Source organism: Budorcas taxicolor, chromosome 11, assembly GCF_023091745.1.
Source record: "Budorcas taxicolor isolate Tak-1 chromosome 11, Takin1.1, whole genome shotgun sequence".
In the NCBI taxonomy this organism is placed as follows: Eukaryota; Metazoa; Chordata; class Mammalia; order Artiodactyla; family Bovidae; genus Budorcas; species Budorcas taxicolor.
The window spans coordinates 34,120,792-34,143,360 of NC_068920.1; the positions used below are offsets into that span (position 1 = coordinate 34,120,792).

Here is a 22,569-nt window from a genome sequence, read left to right on the forward strand (position 1 = left end):
CCTACTGGCTTTCAGCCAAATGGGATGGAAACAACCGTCACACTCTCTATACCCATTCAGGGCACATGGCTTGCCATGTGAAATGGCTGATATTTGATTATCTATGACCTACACAATCAGAATTTCACATAATTTATTCTATACTCATTGAATTATTGGATGCTTGTATGCTCAGGTCAGAGAAAGGGGAGTTGTAGGAGAAACTGATAGCATAGAAAGGCTCAAAATAGATTCATGATGGTTACTAACCTGTGTTGGGTTTTCAGAAGATGCCTTCAGTTCTTTAAGACATCCCATAGATATTCCTTATCTACGTGGCCATTCCAAGTACTAAGAAACCCTGCTTCAGCTCCAGGGTACTTTACCCAAGATAAATAAAGAGAAAATTAACTCTGTCAAAGAACATCTAATACAAGGATTCAAATTTTTATAAACATTTGGGTTTGGGGGGAAAAGAAAGAGGATAATGGGGGAGGTCCCTTGATACATCCTCCCACTGGGAGAGATGGCATCATCACAGATCCTGTTGAGGACATAACACGATCTTTTAGAACAAGTCTTCCTGGTAGCTCAGCTGGTAAAGAAATCTGCCTGCAATACAGGAGACCCTGGTTTGATTCCTGGATCAGGAAGACGCCCTGGAGAAGGGATAGGCTATCCACTCCAGTATTCTTGGGCTTCCTGGTGGCTCAGATGGTAAATAATACACTTGAAATGTGGGAGACCTAGGTTCAATGCCTGGGTTGGGAAGACCCCCTGGAGGAGGGCACAGTAACCCACTCCAGTATTCTTGCCTGGAGGATCCCGATGGATGGAAGAGCCTGCTGGGCTACAGTCCATGGGGTCACAAAGAGTCAGACACGACTGAGCAACTAAGTACAGCACAATACTCCCTAATTCTTTAGATTTGCCATAAAATCTTCAGGGAAACGTTCCCTTTTTTCTTGCACAATTCATATAATAAAGAGAACAACTGAATGAAAAATTATTTTAACACTATAGTTTCTAAATTTTCTCAAATACCTGAAGGGATGGGATGCAAGGCTGGAGATGCAAGACTCCTTCATCGGAAGGGAGTTGAGAAGAAACAGAATATAGATATGATGGCTGCGTATGTCACTGTCCTAGAGAGGGCAAGTATTCAGGAACTGTTTGTTGTAGGTTCGAGTCACAATCTCTAAGGGACATGGTCTGGACATAGAGACTAAAGTACTCTTTCTTTTCCCACACCACAATAGCTCACCACCCAAGGTGTGCACTTACACTGGGTCTCCCTGGCCCAAGCTAAGAGAGGGCTCAGCCCCATCATCACTAGCAGCATGGCCATCCAGGAGCCTCTGGAGGAATACAGACATACGATGCTGGAGAACAGGGAAGAAAAGGGTGAGGAGAGCGTGTGAGTGTCATTCAGTGAGGACAAGAACCCTCCCCCTACCTGTATCCCAAGTAACACCAATCAAGAAACTCATTTCTTTGTTCCTGGATTGGGTGATCTCAGTGTTGGACCGAATCAGCATCAGTGATCTCTGACATCATCAGTTGCTGGTCATAAATTCAGTATGGAAGTCCTTCTCTGACACTTAGACTTTTCTCAACCTGCCCTGTTTTGGTGTCTGCAGGGCAGGAATAGAGACGCAGATATAAAGAACAGACATCATCAGTCCTCTGTGATGACCTAGATGGATGGGATGAGGGGCATGGTGGTGGGAGGGTGGGCCATGAGAGAGGGAATATATGTATAGATATAGCTGATTCACTTCATTGTACAGCAGAAACTAACAAAACATTGTAAAGCAATTATACTCCAGTAAAAAAAGGGGGGAATTCCCTTGTGGTCCAGTGGCTAAGACTCCACACTCCCAATACAAGGGGCCCAGGTTTGATCCCTGGTCAGGGAACTAGATCCCATGTGCTGCAACTGAGAGTTCCCACCTACAAATGAAAGAACTCACAGCAAGGATCAAAGACCCTGCATGCCACAACTAAGACCCAGGGCAGCTCAATAAATACATATCTTTTTTAAAGGTTGTTCTTAATTTAGTGTTTTAAACGTTTGATCTGGTTGTACCTGACACATTTTATCTGGGCCTGTATGGAGAGCCAGCCGTGCTCCTTGTTTGAGCCTAAAAAACATTCATCTCTCTTGCTTGAAGATACAGACATTTCGCCAAAAGTACGTGTGAGTGTGTTTGGGAGCGGAAGTGCTAGAGAGCAGATGGTTGCAATTTAGGAGAACTTTAATCTGATCCTTTTTACACTCGTAGATTTGGGGAAATTACAATTGACATGAAGGTACCTTTCTCAATACTGAAAAACGCTATGATTCTGTGGACGCTTTAAGGAACACCATCCCCCGGTAACTGGTGATGTTACAGAATTACAGCCACTGATTAGAGTATAATCTGTATTTCCTGACAGGAAGCGATGTCTTTCATAAACTAAAGGAAATGGAAATTTAGTCAGTAACTTAACTTGAGTGAAAAAACTTCCCAGGTTTGTCTCCTGATACCGTCCAAGTTTAGTGGCACCCCCAAAATATTCATAGAAAAAGAGGTTTAGTATAGGTGATCTGTGTGGAATGGAGGATCTTGACGGTATCTTGTAGCATTTAATCTAAGAATATGCTAAGGCCAACTGTCCTGATCAAAGTTTGCAAGAGGCTGAAAGATCAAGAAAAGTCAAAGTCAGCTGTTGGTGCACTTTTGCTTTAGAAGAATTAATAGAGAATAGAAACACCAGGTTAGTCGCTCAACCATGTCCTACTCTATAGTCCCACCACATGGACTGTAGCCCACCAGGCTCCTCTGTTCATGGAATTCCCCAGGTAAGATCACTGGAGTGGGTAGCCATTCCCTTCTCCAGGGCATCTTCCTGACCCAGGGATCAAACCCATGTCTCCTGCATTACAGGCAGATTCTTTACCATCTGAGCCACCAGGGAAGCCTGTTAATGTTTTATATAAAAACAAAAAACAAAAATGTGTTCAATTAGTTATTCCTGGCTCCCATTAGGATTTTTCTTATTTTATTGGGAACACGTCCTTTTATTATTCACCTTCTCTTGCTTTATATCAAGAAAATATACAAGAATACGTTGCTAATTAGTAAATAGAATCCTATGAAAAAAATATCAGTTATATATCCTTTGATGTAGTCATATAATAATCCATGAGGTTGCATAGAGTCAGACAAAACCGAGAAATTAACACTTTAGCTTTACACAGCAGAAGTTGAACAGGACTGCTTCTCCCTCAGCTTTTAGAGCGGAAAACCCCTCGACTCTGGCCTTCCATCCCCCACCCTCTTCCTCCCCTCTCCCATAGCAACAGGTCCTGTGACTCAGGAGATCCCCACGCTCCATTCAGAAGTGCCCAGGTGACATTACTAGCGACACTGGCAGCAGCGAGACACCAGTGACCCAGGAGGTTCAGAAGGCCAACACTTCTGAAAGAGGCAGTGAAATTGCCAAATCTCAGATACAGCTGGAGGTAGGGCAGGTAAAAGAAACCAAACAGCTGCGATATAGCGCCACCTACTGGAATACATAGGAAGAACTCTAATTTCTAAAGGGAGACTCATTAGAATTAAGGTTTTAAATTTTTGTCGAAGTTTTACCTAAGGAAGAAAGGTGTTATTTCAGATGCACCAGTAAAGGAACAACCCATCAACCACTATGAAGCACCACTGTTACATGGAATCACAAAGAGAAAATGACAGTTCTCTAGGAACCAAACGTAAAATCGTGCACTATTGTGATCTGATAAGAGTATTCAAAACAGCAAGCTACAAGGAAACCCAGAAAGGCAGTTCAGTGAGTTCAGGAATAAAATTAATGAGCAGAAGGAATATTTACAAAAGAGGTAGAAACTCTAAAAAAAAGAGATAAATCGAAATTCTAGAGCTGAAGAAATCAATAAATTAGGTGAAGAATGCATTAGAAGCATTGGAAGTAGAGTGGAGCACATGGAAGAGAGAGTTAGTGAGTTTAAAGAGAGAAATCTAGAAATGATACAAGTAGAAGAGGAAAGAGAATCAAGATCTAAAAACAAACGAGGAAATTCTATAAGAACTGACTCTTTTGCGAAGGAAAAATTAGGATAATGGGTATTACAGAAAAAGAAAAGAGGGAGAAGAAAGTAGAGAGTTTGCTCAAAGAAATAGTAGCTGAGAAATTCCTAAACTTGGAAAAGGAACCGGATATGCAGGTCCACAAAGCTAAGAACAAACCTAATTATCTCCATGCAAAATCACCTCTCCAAGACCCATTATATTAAGCCTCCCAAAAATTAATGACAAAGAGAGAATTTTAAAGGAGGCCAAGGAAAAAGGATGGTATATGCCAAAGTGAAAGTGAAGTCGCTCCGTCGTGTCCGACTCTTTGCGACCCCATGGAGTGTAGCCTAACCAGGCTCCTCCCTCCATGGGATTCTCCAGGCAAGAGTACTGGAGTGGGTTGCCATTTCCTTCTCCAAAGGAACCCTCATTAGACTCTCAGCAGATTTCTCAGCAGACACTCCACAGAAAGGTGAAATGACAAACTCAAAATTCTGAAAGGTAAAAACTGTCAGTCAAGAATAGTCTAACCAGCAACATTATCATCCGAGTAAGAAGGAGAAATAAAGGCCTTCCCAGACAAACAAAAGCTGAAGGGGGCCATCAACATAATACTTATAAGAAATGTTAAAAGTGCCCTTCCACCTGAGACAAAAAAGCAAAAGTACACAAAACCTTAAGGAAGTGATATATTGACAGACAGAATCAGACAACTGCAACTCTTTATCACAGCAGATGTTTAAACACTTAGTTATAGTATGAAGGGGAAATGGAGAAAAAGAGCAGTAAAAATAGCTATCGCTGCCTCAATTTGGTAACAAGTTCACAACATGGAAAGGGGGATTGTGAGATAACGGAAACCCAAGAGAGGATGAGGAGAAGGATGGAACCTGCATGGACAAATGGAGACACGATGATGGCAGCAGAAAAAGGACTCTTTTATCTGCAAGATATTTTATATAAACCTTATGGTAACCATATGATGTAAGTCTAGGGCAGAGATATGAAACAAAAAAGAGGAAACTGAGAAAAGCGTTATGCAAAACCAACAAGCTAACATGGCAGACAGAAGCATAAGGGAAAGGAAGGATAGTGCAGCCAGAAAAGAGAATGCTGGTCCTGTGCTCAGCCGCCCAGTTGTATCCAACGCTGTGCAGCTCCACAGACTGGAGCCCACCAGGCTCCTCTGTCCGAGGGATTCTCCAGGCAAGAATACTGGAGCACATTACCATTTTCCATTTCTCGATAATCACACTAAATGTCAATGGTAGGAATTCGCCAAACACACATGATGGTTGGATGGAGTAACAAACAAGACCCAATGATGGGTACAAGATCCTCTAGGAGGTGCACCTCAGCTCTGAAAACAAACGTGGGCTCAAAGTGCAGGGATGGAAGGTGATGCTCAATGTCAGCCAGAAGACAGTGGTGTAGCCTCATTCATATCAGATAAAATAGACTTCATGTCAGAAAGATGGCAAGAGACAAAGATGGACATTTCAGAATGGTAAGGGGAACAATTCACTAAGAAGACACAACAGTTAATGATACATATGCACATAACATTGTTGCTGTTAGTCACTAAGTCGCATCTGACTCTTTTGTGACCCCATGGTTTGTAGCCCACCAGGCTCCTCTGTCCACGGGCTTTCCCAGGCAAGAGTACTGAAGTTGGCTCCATTTCCTGCTCCGGGGAATCTTCCTGACCCAGGGACTGAACCCACGTCTTCTGCATTGGCAACTGGATTCTTTACCACTGAGCCACCACAGAAGGCCACACAATAACACAGAAGTACCGAAATGCACAAACCAAATATTAACCTATCTAAAGGAAGGGATGGGCAGCAATACAATAACGGTAGGGGACTTTAACACCCCACTTATATCAATGGATAGATCATCTAGACAGAAAGTCAACAAAGAAAGAGTGGCTTTAAATAAAATATTAGGCTAGATGTAAAGACATTCCATCCAAATGCAGTAGAATACACATTCTTCTCAAGTGCACATGGAAAATTTTCAAGAATAGACCATATGTTGAGACCAAAAAAAGGTCTCAATAAATTTAAGAAGATTCAAATTATAGCAAATATGGGGCTTTCCAGGTGACACTAGTGGTAAAGAACCCCCCTGCCAATTCAGAAGAGGTAAGAGACACTGGTTCTATCCCTGGGTCAGGAAGATTCCCGGGAGGAAAGCATGGCAACCCACTCCAGGATTCTTGCCTGGAGAACCCCATGGACAGAGGAGCTTGGAGAGCTATACAGTCCATAGTGGGGCACAGAGTCAGACATGACTGAAGTGACATAACAATGGTATGAAAATAGAAATCAATTACCAGAAGAAATCTAGAGAAGTCACCAATATACAGAGACTGAACAACATGCTAAGAATAGCAGATAGGTCAATGAAGAAACCAAAGAAAAAATTTTAAAAGTACCTAAAAATAAATGAAAATTTTAAAATGAAACACCAAAATCTTTGGATGCAGTTAAAGAAATACTGAGGGACACTTATAATAATACAGGCCTAACTCAAGAAACAAGAAAAATCTCAACTAAACCATCTAACATTACACTTAAAGGAACTAGAAAAAGGACTTCCCTGGTGGTCCAGTGGCTAAGACTCTGTGCTCCCAATCCAGGAGGCCAAGGTTCAGTTCTCGGTCATGGAACTAGATCCCACATGCCACAACTAAGACCCTGTGCAGTCAAATAAATATATTCTTTTATTTTTTTAAAAAAAGGAACTAGAAAAAAGAGTAAATGAATCCCAAAGACAGTAGGAAGCAAATACTAAAGATCTGAGTGGAAATAAATGAAATAGAGACTAAAAAGGCAATAGAAAGGATTAATGAAACTGAGATCTGGTTCACTGAAAAGATAAATTAAAACTGACAAATTTTTTTTTTTTTGGTAATTGACAAATCTTTACCTAGACTTACTAAGAAAAAAGAGAAAAGGATTTTATAAATAAAATCCAAAATGAAGGAAGAGAAATAACATCAGATACCACAGAAATACAAAGGATTATAACAGAATACTAGGAACACTGTATGCCAACAAATTGGACAACCTCGAAAATAAACAAATTCCTAGACTCATACGACATTCCAAGATTGAATCACAGAGAAGTAGAAAGCCTGACAGACCAACTACTAGCATAGAGATTGAAAGTAATTAAAGACCTCTCAGAAAACAAATATCTAAGAGCAGATGGCTACGCAGGTGAACTCTACCAAACATTCAATGATTTAATACCTATTCTTCTCAAATTATTCCGAAACATTGACGAGGAAGGAATGCCTCCAACTCATTATATGACCCAACACTACTCTGAGAGAAAAACCAGATATGATACACACAAAACACACACACACAAACAAAATTTATGCCAGTTTCTGTGATGAGCATACGAGCAAAAATCCTCCACAAAATATTAAACCAAATACAACAATACATTAAAAGGATCATACACTGTGATGTGGGATTTATTGCAGGGATGCAAGAATGTTTCAACATCTGCAGATCAATCAACGCGATACACCACATTAAAAACTGAAGGATAAAACTTACATGGTCATTTAAAGAACTGCATGAAAAGCACTTGACAAGACTCAACACTGATTGGTGATGGATCGAGAAGGAATGGAGATAAGCATGATAGAGGCTGTATATACGGCACCTCCACAGTTTACCTCATACTCAACTGGAAAATTTCTAGTAATTTTATAAATATGTGCAAATGCCACCACAATCCAGTTTCAGAACATTTCTAACACCCCCAAAGGTTTCCTGTTTATAGTCAGTTTTCACTCCATTCCAAGCTTTAGAGATCTTGCTTTCAGTCTGTGAATTTGCCTTATATAGATGGTTCATGTACGTGGAATCCTCTGACAAGTAGTCTTTCATGTTTGACTTATTTCCCTGATAATAGCTCAGTTGGCAAAGAATTCTCCTGCAGTGCAGCAGACCCTGGTTTGATTCCTGGGTCAGGAAGATCCCCTGGAGAAGGGAAAGGCTACCCACTATAGTATCCTGGCCTGGAGAATTCCATGGACTAAACAGTCCATGGGGTCACAAAGAGTTGGACACAACTGAGCAACGTTCACTTATTTCCCTTAGGATATTTTTGAAGGTCATCCATTTTGCAGCATGTATAACAAATTTTTTAGATGTTTTTCACTTGTTCTTTTTTTATTGCTAAATAGTTTTCCATTGCATAGATACAATGCAATTTGCTATTCCATTCGCTAACTGATGGATATTAAGATTGTTTCCAGTTTTGTGTTATAACGACTAATATTGCTAAGAACATTTTCGTGTGTGTGTGTGTGTGTGTGTGTGTGTGTGTGTGTGTGTGAAGTATCCATTTTGTTTAAAGGAATGAGTTTGGGTTATTCTTGACAAACAACTTGAAACTCTCTGTATTAATCTAAACCTCAACTGTCCAGAGAACTAATTCTGGACTCATATAGAAAATAATAGGGCTTCCAAGGTGGCACAGTGGTAAAGAATCTGCCTGCCAATGCAGGAGATGCAAGAGATGGGTGTTTGATCTCTGAATCTTCCTCAAGAAGATCCCCTAGAGTAGGAAATGGCAACCCACTCCAGTACTCTCTCGGAAAATTCCGTGGACAGAGGAGCCTGGTGGGCTAGAGTCCCTGGGGTCACAAGGAGTCAGACATGACTGAGCAACTGAGCACACACACATAACAAATAATAAGTCAGTGCAAAACAGTGCTTAATAAAATAGATGTGTAATAGACTTTAGCATTTTTAAAAGTGAATAATTCCTCATTACGTGTCCTTTAAAAAAATTCCTTGAAAAATATAGTTTTCCTCATAAAATCAAGAGCCAGCATATATTCTAAAATCAAAAAAACAATCCTCCTGCTTATTTGCTTTTGGGGTGGAAGGAAGTGGCTTATGGCTGGTACTTAAGTCTCAGTGCTAAAAAAAAAATCCCTGAAATAACACTGTTATTTAAATACCTATCATCCTTCATGAGGCAGTTACAAAAAATACAATCGAATAGTACCAGACACTGCATTTCCATACTGTAAAATCATCCTCCTTACCTCATGGACCATTTCTTTCTCTTAAAAGAGAAAGATGATTTTAAATCTCTCCTTCCCTTTGTGCATCAGAGGAGGCAGGCCCATGTCACAAAGGGTGAAACGTCATTTATGTGAGCCTCCGTCGTCATCCATGATCCTCCTTATGTGTGAGGAAGTGGGTCTGCTGGGAACACTAAGGGAAAAGTTTGGTTGTTTCTTATAAAACCACATGGGAAGCAACAGTTCTCTTTTCCTGCCTTTCACATCATTGGTGATGCCATTGGCCTGGTAAATCGACCAACTCTGGAAATTCCCTACCTTGGTCTATCCGTTATGTGAAATAATAAGTTAAAGGAAAGTAAAGCTGATTAGATTGGATTCTTCTGCTACTGGCAGCAGAAAGTGTCTTCATAGATATATTCATACTATAGACTTTAGTGCTACCATGTAATTTCACACTACAGGCCTCAAACAAAATGAAACATTTATTCCAATCAGAGAACATTATGACAGTACAGTTGCAACCTTGGGATCAAATAAAACTTATCCCAACTGTATGCACATGGCAGACATGACTTATCAAATCTCTACAGGATGATAACCTGTTTCACACAAATAACACATAGTATAATTCCGTTCAGTTCAGTTCAGTTCAGTTCAGTCGCTCAGTCGTGTCTGACTCTTTGCGACCCCGTGAATCGCAGCACGCCAGGCCTCCCTGTCCATCACCATCTCCCGGAGTTCACTCAGACTCATGTCCATTGAGTCTGTGATGCCATCCAGCCATCTCATCCTCTGTCGTCCTCTTCTCCTCCTGCCCCCAATCCCTCCCAGCATCAGAGTCTTTTCCAATGAGTCAACTCTTTGCATGAGGTGGCCAAAGTACTGGAGTTTCAGCTTTAGCATCATTCCTTCCAAAGAAATCCCAGGGATGATCTCCTTCAGAATGGACTGGTTGGATCTCCTTGCAGTCCAAGGGACTCTCAAGAGTCTTCTCCAACACCGCAGTTCAAAAGCATCAATTCTTCAGCGCTCAGCTTTCTTCACAGTCCAACTCTCACATCCATACATGACTACTGAAAAAACCATTGCCTTGACTAGACGGACCTTAGTCGGCAAAGTAATGTCTCTGCTTTTGAATATACTACCTAGGTTGGTCATAACTTTTCTTCCAAGGAGTAAGCGTCTTTTAATTTCATGGCTGCAGTCACCATCTGCAGTGATTTTGGAGCCCAAAAAATAAAGTCTGACACTGTTTCCACTGTTTCCCCATCTATTTCCCATGAAGTGATGGGACCGGATGCCATGATCATTGTTTTCTGAATGATACGCAAAAACAAACTTTGAATTTGCTTGAAAATAATAGATGTGCAGGACTGTGAAGAATTCAACAATTACTTTGTAATAAACTTCTGAATCTATTGCCTACTGTTTTGATTTAATTTGCGTTTGAAATTGACTCTTCAGATGGAGTAGGCTTCCCTGATGGCTCAATGGGTAAAGAACCCACCTGCAAGGCAGGAGACGCAGGAGACTGGGTTTAATCCCTGGATCGGGAAGATCCGCTGGAGGAGGAAATGGCAACCCACTCCAGTATTCTTGCCTGGAAAACATGGACAGAGGAGCCTGGCAGGCTACAGTCCATGGGGTCACAAAGAGTTGGATATGAGTGAGCATGCACATTGACTTCAGATGGAATACAACAGCAGAACCCACCGTCTTCCTAAGCAATTTAATTGCCTAAGCCTGAGCTAGGAGAAAGGCCTTAATTCCTTCTATCATGGTGGTTTCTTGAGCTAGGAGAACCACCATGGTTTCTGAGCCTAGCCAACTCTTTTCTATTATTAAAGTCTTTGGAACTTAAAACTATATTCTTACTTACAATTATAGTTCAACAATCTTTAATGCAAGGGTCAAAAAAAATTTGATTTACTTTTCCAGCTTGTTTTCTATCATATACTTTTGGTCAAATTTGTTTGAATCATTCCAGTTTGCTTTTAGTTTTTAAGCATCACTTTGTTAATCTTTTAAAGTTATTTTTATTACATAGAATATTTGAACGTTCCTCTAGTTAAAACTATTAAATGAAATAAATTCAATAAAGTCTGACTTTCATATTTGTCCCCTTTAATCTATTCTCTCATTTGCCCAAAAGATAACAATTTTTTTTAAGTTCTGCCATTGTTTCTATTTACAAATATAAGTAGATGATAGATAGATATTCTCTTCCTCTATCTTAGTTTTTAAAATGTTATATACTGTACAAATCTCCTAAACCTACTGAAAGTACATTTTTGGGATTATTCTAACGTAGAGAGCCTCATTTTTCTTCCAGTTGTAGGATATTTTTTTGTTTGGATGAACATCCCTGTATTCATAAATTTTCCTTTGTTTTTCAGAATTGTCTCTGATTTCTAAGATAAGATCCATACTGAATTTTCCTGTAACAGACAGTAGTTTATCACACACTCTGGGGGGACTCAGAAATGCATCTTTTCCACTAGAGTTGTGGCTTTGTCTTAGTGGCCTTCTGAAACCTACTTATGGGGAGGAATACACCCCAGCCAAAGCATGCACATGTCACTGATGTTTATCTGAGAGAGAAAAAGATTTAAATATTGAAGCCCACTATTAGTCTAATTAAAGAGGAGTTCAGGAGTGAACTAACCCAGGATTAGATACTTTGTTTAAAAATCATGGCAAAGGAGGAAAAAAAACAGCAATATATATTTTGTAACTTTTAAATAATAGCAGATTACTATAAAGTGTGTTTATCTTTGAGGTTGCAAAGATGTAGGAAACCACCATGATAGAGGGAATTAAGGCCTTTCTTCTAGCTCAGGAAAACATACCTGAGGACAGAATGCAGAAAACTCAAGGGAAAAACAGAGAAGGGAGCAAGGAAACCTCCAGATCCACAAATGACCAAATTTAGGAATATATGAGAAATAATAACCATCATTGTTTTGTGATGCTACCCGCCACTTCTGTTTTCTTTCTACTTCTTTCCTTGAAACTGTATAAAGCAGATGATTGCCAGTCCATACTTATTTGCGATAAAAAGTTATATAATAATATGGACAGAAGATGAGATCCGAGGCACAGAAGGCACTAAAGGTTGAAAACAAAGGGGACCAGGAAAGAATGAAGATAAGGTATGGTGATCAATACTAAGAACGTCCAGGTCAAATGTGGGGGCCAAGGAAACCAGCAAGAAGGACACTTTCTGCAGGGTCACTCAACCAGGAGCAAACGAGATCCTGAGAAGCACTCTTGTTGTGGAGGAATAGGAGCCAAGCAGGAGACCCTTTCAGACCATGAAGAAGCTGGGACAGAAGGTTCTTCTTTGAGTGTTACCATCTTCACTTCAGCTCAGGGGTCCTTCAGGAAGCAGAGGACAGTATCATTTCCAGTCTTACTTTACAAGCAGCATTTCCCCTTGTCTCTGCCTCTCAGAGCCTTCTGTTAAAGCATTGCAGTAAGAAGGGGAAATTTTCTGAAGTCTCCTTGGGCCAAAGCCACTTTACAGTTCAAACCTTCTGTTTAGTGGTCAGAAGAAGCTTCAGTGTAAACTGCATGATCAGAAGTCAGATCCACAGTCTTTCTGTCTGTCTCCTGTCTTGTCACCTCTACCATCGGCTCTAGGAGACTAAATATGATTCTAAAAGAGAGTTAAAGAGCATTACCTATAGGTTGAAGTGCAGGGTGTCCTGGAAAAGAGGAAGAAAGACATATACTTACAATATGGAGGTAAATCCATCCCCAAACACAACGTTCCCAGACCCAGAGCACTCTCCTAAGCCACAGCCCACATCACAGGATGCCAGGATAGAGAGGAGAACCGACACGAAGAACATGAAGCTTCTCTCACACAAACCCAGTGTAATTTCATCAGCCTTAGTGTCTCTTCCTGCATTTGCCCCAGGATCTCCACCCCAAATCTCATGTGTGTTAACCATTTTCTGATCTTTATAGGCCATCACCTTTTATGTTTCAACCATGGCTAATCATGGACTGTCAATTTCTGGATTTTCAGGAAATTTGAGATCAACTTGGTAATGAGAGACTTTGTACAGGGTCACTGAACTACCCAAGCAAAGTCATATTTCTTCTCCCAAAAGCCTGCGAGGAGTATCATCTGCCAACTTGTTCGTCACCTTTCTTACTCCTGAAGTGGATGAAGAGCCCCACGCCAAGGAAGAGCAGACCCAGAACAAAGCCCCCGACTCCACTCATCAGCTTCTTCTGAGCAGAGTCAGACTGTGCTCCTGAGAAAAGAAGCTAATTTTAGTCATTTTTATCCCAAATACAACTTCTCTATTTCAATCTCTAAGACTGAGAATTTTTTAATGTATTTATTTTCTTGTTTTAATTGAAGGATAATTGCTTTACAGAATTGTGATGGTTTCTGCCAAATGTTAACATGAATCAGCCATAAGTATATATATGTCCCCTCCCCCTTGAACCTCCGGCCCATCTCCCTCCCCATCCCACCCCTCTAGGTTACAGAGCCCCTGTTTGAGTGCCCTGAGTCATACAGCTATCTATTTTACATATGGTGATGTAAGTTTCCATGTTACGCTCTCCATACATCTCACTCTTTCCTTCCTTTCCCCGTCCCGTGTCCATATAAGTCTGTTCTCTATGTATATGTCTCTACTGCTTCCCTGCAGAAACTTTCATCAGTACCATCTGCCTAGATTCCATATATATATGTTAGTGTGTGATATTTCTCTTTCTCTTTCTGACCTACTTCACTCTGTATACTAGGGTCTAGGTTCATCCACCTCTTTAGAACTGACTCAAATGTGTTCCTTTATATGGTTGAGTTTCTGCCAAATGTCAATTTGTATATATGTAAACTGTATATATGTACACTGTATATATGTACCACAGGTTTTTTATCCATTCATCTGTCGGTGGACATCTAGGTTGCTTCCATGTTCTAGCTATTGTAAATAGTGCTGCAATGAACATGGAGGTACATGTGTCTTTTTAATTTTGGTTTCTTCAGGGTATATGCCTAGTAGTGGGATTGCTGGGTCATATGGTGATTTTATTCCTAGTTTTTTAAGGAATCTCCATACCACCTTCCAAAGTGGCTGCATAAGATTGAAAAATTTTTATTAAACTTTTTATTTTGTATTGGAGTATGGCCAATTAACAATATTGTGACAGTTTCAGGCAGACAGCAAAGGAACTAAGCCAGACATATGCGTGTATCCATTCTCCCCCAAGGGAGAAGGAAATAACACCCCATTCCGGTATTCTTATCTGGGAAATCCCATGGATAGAGGAGCCTGGTGGGCTACAGTCCATGGGGTCACAAAGAGTTGGACATGAGTTAGTGACTAAACAATAACAATTCTCTCCTAAACTCCCCTCCCATCCAGGCTACTACATAACATTGAGCAGACCTATTATAAGACTGAGAGTTTCAAGAAGGGGGAAAGAAGGCTGCCCTGCAAGAACTAGAATAACTGGCAATTCCTACAAAAATTTTGTCTTAAAAATCACACTGAGTAGCTTCAAGATTCAGGCACTGAACTCATTTAAACATTGCAGTCCTGATATAAGGCCACAGGACTTCAATATTGGATAGATGAGGAACCTAGGACTGAATGAGGTTAAATTGTGGTGACAGAACTAATAAAGGGCACAGCTGAGGTTGAACTCCACTCGTGTCAGGAAGGTTTCTATACTGTAAAGGATTCACCTTTTCTCAGATCACAGTGAACAACTCAGAGCAACAGTGTCGGAAGTACAAGCCCAGCCTGAGGCAGGGGACTAGTGCCCAGGTCACAGGGTGACCAGGACTTGAAATTTCATGGAGGCTCAGACCAGGGACACCTCTTTTCTCCTTGTCAGGAAGAAATGCCTCCCCAGAGGGGTGTAGGTATTTGGAGAAACTATGCCAAGATATCCGTAAAGTATCAGAGGATTTCTATCACGGAATAAAGGTCTTCCCCAATAACCTCAGCTGAAGGACAGGAGAACATGAGCAAATGAACACATGGTGTAGGGAGAGGAGGCACCTGACACTCAGGGGAAAACAAGCCCCCTCCACGGTGGGTGAGGAACTTAGGAGATAGAGGGCTTCTCACTCCATTCCACTGTGAGAGGGCTCGTCCAGCTGGGGTGCTCCACTTGGCAGGTGTAGACCTCTCCACCCTGAGGAACTGTTTCAAGCATCACCACGGTCTGGAAGGTCCAGTCTCCATTCTGGATCAGGCCTGTGGAGATCACCCCAGCCTCCTCTTCGTGGCCGTTCCGGAACCACCTGACTTCAATGTGGCCTGGGTAGAAACCGTTCACAGAGCAGACCAGGAGGCTGTGGTGCTGCAGGGGCTGGGTCTTTGCAGGATACACAGTCACTGTAGGCTCCACTAGGAGGGAAAAGGTGGGGGGAATCAGCAAGCAAGATGAAGTGAGTCTCCTTGATTGGTTGCCTTTCTAAACCAATCATCAGAGCAAACTGCAGTCTCAAGTAGGCTAGACAGGCCATTCAGCCCAACTTTAGGAGCTAGTACTGTGAGCCTTGACTTTAATTCTTACAGCACTGGCCTACTAGATTTGAAAGATGTTGAAAAAATATGTGTGTGTGTTTCATAGTGTGAAAAATAATTCATTGTTGAACTGAAGCATTGACAAATCTTTCAAGGCATACAGTGCATTGATTAAAAGCATGATTTCTGAAGCCAGACAGCCTGGATTAACATCCAGGCTCTTACTCTTAGTGACTGGGAGAATTTTTACATTTCCATGTGCCTCAGCTTTCTATCTATAAAAGCGGATTATTATCCTAATTTACCTCTCAGCATAATGTGAGGATTATTGCATGTAAGGTATGTAAAACAATAACTGGAACTTGGCCATGAAATTAAAAGATGCTTACTCCTTGGAAGAAAAGTTATGACCAACCTAGATAGCATATTCAAAAGCAGAGACATTACTTTGCCAACAAAGGTCCGTTTAGTCAAGGCTATGGTTTTTCCAGTGGTCATGTATGGATGTGAAAGTTGGACTGTGAAGAAAGCTGAGTGCCAAAGAATTGATGCTTTTGAACTATGGTGTTGGAGAAGACTCTTGAGAGTCCCTTGGACTGCAAGGAGATCCAACCAGTCCATTCTAAAGGAGATCAGTCCTGGGTGTACTTTGGAAGGAATGATGCTAAAGCTGAAACTTCAGTACTTTGGCCACCTCATGCAAAGAGTTGACTCATTGGAAAAGACTCTAATGCTGGGAGGGATTGGAGGCAGGAGGAGAAGAGGACGACAGAGGATGAGATGGCTGGATGGCATCACCAACTCGATGGACGTGAATTTGAGTGAACTCTGGGAGATGGTGAAGCACAGGGAGACCTGGCATGCTGCGATTCATGGGGTCGCAGAGAGTCAGACACGACTGAGTGACTGAACTGAACTGAGTCTTCAATATATGTTAGCTATTGTTATCCTTGTTTAATTGAAGAGAAAATGTGAATCAAAGTGTCGATAAATTAGAGAACAGCAGTGGGGTAGGTGTGGATATAGAACATGAAGTCCTGGGAAAGCTGTCTCCCGGCACTCACACCTTAGAAGACCTCAGAATGGTTCCACCCTGGGAAGAAGGAAAGACACAGGTGATTCTTTAAGTCTATGAGTTGAATCCCAAGAAAAACTTGAGTCCTGAAGGAAAGGTAAAGCAGGAAGGAAAGTCACTAATTAAAAAAAAGAAATTCTTTGACTTTCCTGGTGGTCCAGCGGTTAAGAATCCACCCGCCAATCCACCCATTGTGCAGGGGACACAAGTTCAATTCCTGATCTGGGAAGATCTCACATGCTTCAAGGAAACTAAACCCGTCCCACAACTACTGAGCCCACGTGCTGCAACTACTGAGGCTCCCACATCCTAGAGCCCATGCTCTGCAACAAGAGAGCCCACTGCAATGAGAAGCCCATGCTCTGCAACTAGAAAGTAGTCTTTGTTCACTGCAACTAGAGAAAGCCTGCACGCAGTAAGGAAAACCCAGCACAATCAAAAATTAATTAATCTCAAAAGAGTACAAAACTTAAAATTTCTTATAATTGTATAAGCCCAGAACCAGCTCCAAACCCACCCTATTCTGTTTCAAGCAAGACACTGGGTTGCTTTTCAGAGATGAAAGAACAAAACCATGAGTTGTGCAGCTGAAGCATGAGCAAAGGAGAAAATCTGGACCCAGAAGCAAAGTTTCTCCCTGACCACAGAAGCAAAAGACTCCGATGTGAAGCAAAGGGTCCATCATCCAGGAAGATGAGGTGCTGAAGCTCCTGTACCGCAGCTGACCATGAACGTCCAAGTCCCAGAGCCCTTTGTTGGGTAGCACAGTCACAGACACCTCAATGCCCTCTCCTCCTCTCTAAGCACCTAGAGGGTTAGTCACTCAGTCGCGTCCAACCTTTTGCGACCCTCTGTAGCCCGCCAGGCTTCTCTGTCCATGGAATTCTACAGGCAAGAATACTTGAGTGGGTAGCCATTCTCTTCTCCAGGGGATCTTCCCCAGCCAGGGATCAAACTCAGGTCTCCTGCATTGCAGGCAGATTCTTAATGTCTGAGCCACCAGTAAAGCCTAACCCCCTCTCCCAGTCAGTATTCCTCCATATCCCCTTCCCCTTTCTGCCACCTCACCTCTCCCACAGTCTGCTACCATCTTTCCTTCCTGCATCTGTCCCCCACCCCTCTTACCCTTTCTGGTTCTCTTAGACCCCCGGCCCCTTTCCCCGCCACATGCTCTCGCCCCTCTCACAATCACACACTGACAAAATCACACACTGTCCCCCCGACAGCGTGTGAGACTCCCAGTCTCATCCTCTGACAGCAACTTTCCTAACTTGAACTTGCTCACAATCCAGCACTCACCTGGACTCAGCCTCTGTCTCTGTCCTTCTCTCCGTCTCTCTCTCACACACACACTCCTGCACACACACACGCACACACACACAACCTCCCTGAGGTCACCCACCGGCCTTGCTCACCTCGGCGCTGCCTCAGGAAGCTACCAATGCCCTGGTAGTTGGATCTGCACACCGTGTCCACCTTGGCCCGCATCTGCTCCATGAAGTCCTTTTGCTGGTTCCAGTACTCGGCGTCCGGCCTCCCCAGCTCCGTCAGGGCCGTGAACTCCCCCACAGCGCTGTCGAAGTGCACATCCTCCTCCGTGTTGTAGATGTATCTGGCAAAGAACCGCATCCGCTCCAACCCATTGAAGAAACGACACTCACCCTTAAACTGATGCATGAAAAGCGCTGTGAAGACGTGAAAGATCTCATCACTGGGTGGGCTCCTGGAAACGACTGACTGCAACGCCCACCAATGGGCAGGGGAGAAGCGGGTCGCTAGGAGAGGAGGGAGCACTAGGAACTCCTTCACTGGCTCCACGGGCACCCCTAACTACCAGCACTCATGGTTCATCTTTCATCTGCAGGGTCAAGCCAGACCATGGTGGTCGGGGAAGGCCCCTCTGATCCTAAGCCATGTGGGATGCAGTCAGCTCTGCACTTGGCTGGAGACCTCCAAGGCTGAGCTGGGCCAGGATATACCCCATCACTTCCGCCTCCTGAATGCTTTCACCAGAAAAACACTCACTGCTCCTTCCTCTCATCCCACAGACCTTCAGCAGTTCCTGAAACACTTCCTTACCTGGTGCTGACCTTGTGCCAGGCCTGTGCTGCTGCCCCTGGGAATCCAAAAAATCCAAAGAATCCAAAGACCTCTCCCCTACCTTATCTAGGAGCATAACGTTTAGTGAGAGTGATGGATGAAACCCAACCACACAAGAGTTAATTACACTAGTCAGAAATGTCAGAAGAAAAGTGAGGAGTTCTAGAAGAGAGAATAATTACATTAGGGTGGCAGAGAAGTTGTCTCAAATGATATTTAAGACGTGACATGACACAAATTTGTACATCAACTATGAAAGTGAAAGTCACTCAGTCGTGTCCAACTCTTTGCAACCCTGAGGACTATAGCCTAGCCTCATTTGGAATATTAAAACAAACATTTGATACAATGTGTGTGAGCTCAGTCATTTTAGTCCTATCCTATTTTTTGCAAGTCTATGGACTGTAGCCTGCCAGGATCCTCTGTCCCTGGAATTCTCTAGGCAAGAATACTAGAATGGGTAGTCGTTCCCTACTCCAGGGGATCTTCCCAACCTAGAGATCGAACCCAGGTCTCCCACATTACAGGCAGATAGATTCTTCACCAGCTGAACCATCAAAAAAGTTCATTTCCAGGAGCAACCAAGGGAGATCCCACCCATGACAAGGTCATGTGGAACAGAACTGTTAAGCAAGGCTTCAGAAATCAAGGGGCTCCCTACGCTTTCTTGAGCATCTACCCCAAAACCAGAATCTGTCTGTTTTACTATTTCATGACTTTCACCAACCCCTCTGACATTAACAGGGGGCTAACCCTACCACCTTTCTCTGGAGAAAATCAACTTAGGGCTATAGCTAATGAGTCTCGTGGACATGAGAGGAATATTTCAAATCAAACCCCCTCTGTTAGCATTCTAGCTTGCTCAGCAGGTATATCCAGACTCTTACAGCTATGCATATGATTATTTACAGCCTCCCAACTGTGAGAGGCACAGAAAGCCTAAAACATAGAGCCTTTCAAAGAGTTAAAAGTTATTAGAGTAGTGCTGGTGTAGGATTTCATTATTGGACCAATGCTTGTTGCTAAGTTCCCATATCTCTTATCCACTGTGCACCTGGGAATGCATTAGTTAACATAGTGAGAATGTAAGAAAAACAAGTGTAACCTTAAATTTAACCACATCAGACTTTTGAGCTAATTGGTTCTTTCTTGTAACTCACTGCACCTTTGCTCTGTGAAAAATGTAACTCTGTTTGGCATTTTCTGAGGCTGACATAGATTAGAAATATTAAAAAAAAAAAAAAAACACTTTGGGGGAAAATAAGTTTTCTGGTTGAGCAGCCTTTATCAAAAGAGGGTCATAAAATGTTCACAGGCCTCCAAGGCCAGAAGATACTGTACACAACATCATTTGTGGGAAAGGTATGCAGAAAAAATCCTGGTTTTGATAAGGGCAAAACTGCTGGAATGTTTGGGCTGACTCTGTATGACCTTGCATCTTTAATTTCCCTCTATGTATAAGGCAAGGTATAAAAGTACCTTTTGAAAATAAAGCTTTTGGGCCTTGCTCACGGAAGAAGCTTGCTCACCCTGCGTTTTTTCTTCTCTCTATCTTTCTTTTTCTCTCTCTCTCCCTCTCCCTCTCCCTCTCTTTTTAGGCTGATCTCTTGGAGCATAGAGGCTTCCTGCGTTCACTTATCTGCCCAGGTTTCTAAGACCTGAATGGGAAGACGTTTTGCGTCTTCACTCCCTCAGGAGACTGGGCGGGGGGTGCGGGCACCTGGAGCCTCCGTGAACACGGCAAACTTCTTGTCTCGAAGTTTTATTGGTTTTCTATGTAAACCAAGAGCAGGCCGCAGAAAGCCAGCTCACTAAGCGTGGCCGAGAGGAGCTACCCCACGTCCAAGGTCAGGGGCAGCGGCCTACAGTGCCAGGCTGCGACAGCGCAGAAAGGGCTGAGAGGAGCTACCCTATGTCCAAGGTCGGGGCAGCAGCTGAGAGGAGCTACCCTGCATCCGTCCGAGGTCAGTGGTGGCTGGGAGGAGCTACCCTGCATCCGAGGTCAGGGGCAGCAGCTGAGAGGAGCTACCCCACGTCCGAGATCAGGGGCGGCCAGGAGAAGCCACCTCGTGCCCGAGGCCAGGGGTGGTGACCTTGAGGAGCCACTCCAAGCCCAAGGCCAGGGGCGGCAGCTGGAAGGAGCCACCCAAGGAGTGGTGGCTGCGCAGGCACAGGAGGGCCTAGAGGAGCTATCCCACATTGAAGGTCAGGAACGGTGGTGGTAAGGAGATACCCCACGCCCAAGGTAAGACAACCTAAGTAAGATGGTAGGTGTTGCAAGAGGGCATCAGAGGGCAGACACACTGAAACCATACCCACAGAAAACTAGTCAGTCTAATCACACTAGGACCACAGCCTTGTCCAACTCAATGAAACCAAGCCATGCCTGCGGGGCAACCCAAAATGGGCGGGTCATGGTGGAGAGGTCTGACAGAATGTGGTCCACTGGAGAAGGGAATGGCAAGCCACTTCAGTATTCTTGCCTTGAGAACCCCATGAACAGTATGAAAAGGCAAAATGATAGGATACCAAAAGAGGAACTCCCCAGGTCATTAGGTGACCAATATGCTACTGGAGATCAGTGGAGAAATAACTCCAGAAAGAATGAAGGGATGGAGCCAAACCAAAAACAATATCCAGTTGTGGATGTGACTGGTGATAGAAGCAAGATCTGATGCTGTAAAGAGCAATATTGCATAGGAACCTGGAATGTCAGGTCCATGAATAAAGGCAAATTGGAAGTGGTCAAACAAGAGATGGCAAGGGTGAATGTCGACATTCTAGGAATCAGCAAACTGAAATGGACTGGAATGGGTGAATTTAACTCAGATGACCATTATATCTACTACTGCAGGCAGGAATCCCTCAGAAGAAATGGAGTAGCCATCATGGTCCAAAATGCAGTACTTGGATGCAACCTCAAAAATGACAGAATGACCTCTGTTTGTCTCAAGGCAAACCATTCAATATCACAGTCATCCAAGTCTATGCCCCAACCAGTAATGCTGAAGGAACTGAAGTTGAATGATTCTATGAAGACCTACAAGATATTTTAGAACTACACCCAAAAAAGATGTCCTTTTCATTATAGGGGACTGGAATACAAAAGTAGGAAGTCAAGAAACACCTGGAGTAACAGGCAAATTTGGCCTTGGAATGTGGAATGAAGCAGGGCAAAGACTAATAGAGTTTTGCCAAGAAAATGCACTGCTCATAGCAAACACCCTCTTCCAACAACGCAAGAGAAGACTACATGTGGACATCACCAAATGGTCAACACCAAAATCAGATTGATTATATTCTTTTCAGTCAAAGATGGAGAAGCTCTATACAGTCAACAAAAACAAGACCAGGAGCTGACTGTGGCTCAGATCATGAACTCCTTATTACCAAATTCAGACTGAAAATGAAGACAGTAGGGAAAACCGCTAGACCATTCAGGTATGACCTAAATCAAATCCCTTATGATTATACAGTGGAAGTAAGAAATAGATTTAAGGGTCTAAATCTGATAGATAGAGTGCCTGATGAACTATGGAATGAGGTTCGTGACCTTGTACAGGAGACAGGGATCAAGACCATCCCCATGGAAAAGAAATGCAAAAAAGCAAAATGGCTGTCTGGGGAGGCCTTACAAATAGCTGTGAAAAGAAGAGAGGTGAAAAGCAAAGGAGAAAAGGAAAGATATAAGCATCTGAATGCAGAGTTCCAAAGAATAGCAAGAAGAGATAAGAAAGCCTTCTTCAGCGATCAATGCAAAGAAATAGAAGAAAACAA

The 22,569-nt window shown here is 42.8% G+C and overlaps 1 protein-coding gene across 1 annotated transcript in view; it reads right to left on the bottom strand.

Annotated features, from left to right (window-relative positions):
* Positions 1–22,569, bottom strand: part of LOC128055605 (DLA class II histocompatibility antigen, DR-1 beta chain-like) — a 36,500-nt gene that overhangs the window by 8,298 nt on the left and 5,633 nt on the right. The window contains exons 3-5 of the mRNA XM_052648199.1: positions 18,108–18,377; positions 15,216–15,497; positions 13,269–13,379 (exon numbers count right to left, since the gene is read on the bottom strand). Coding sequence (XP_052504159.1) covers positions 13,269–13,379; positions 15,216–15,497; positions 18,108–18,377 — 663 coding nt within the window. The remainder of the gene's footprint in view (positions 1–13,268; positions 13,380–15,215; positions 15,498–18,107; positions 18,378–22,569) is intronic.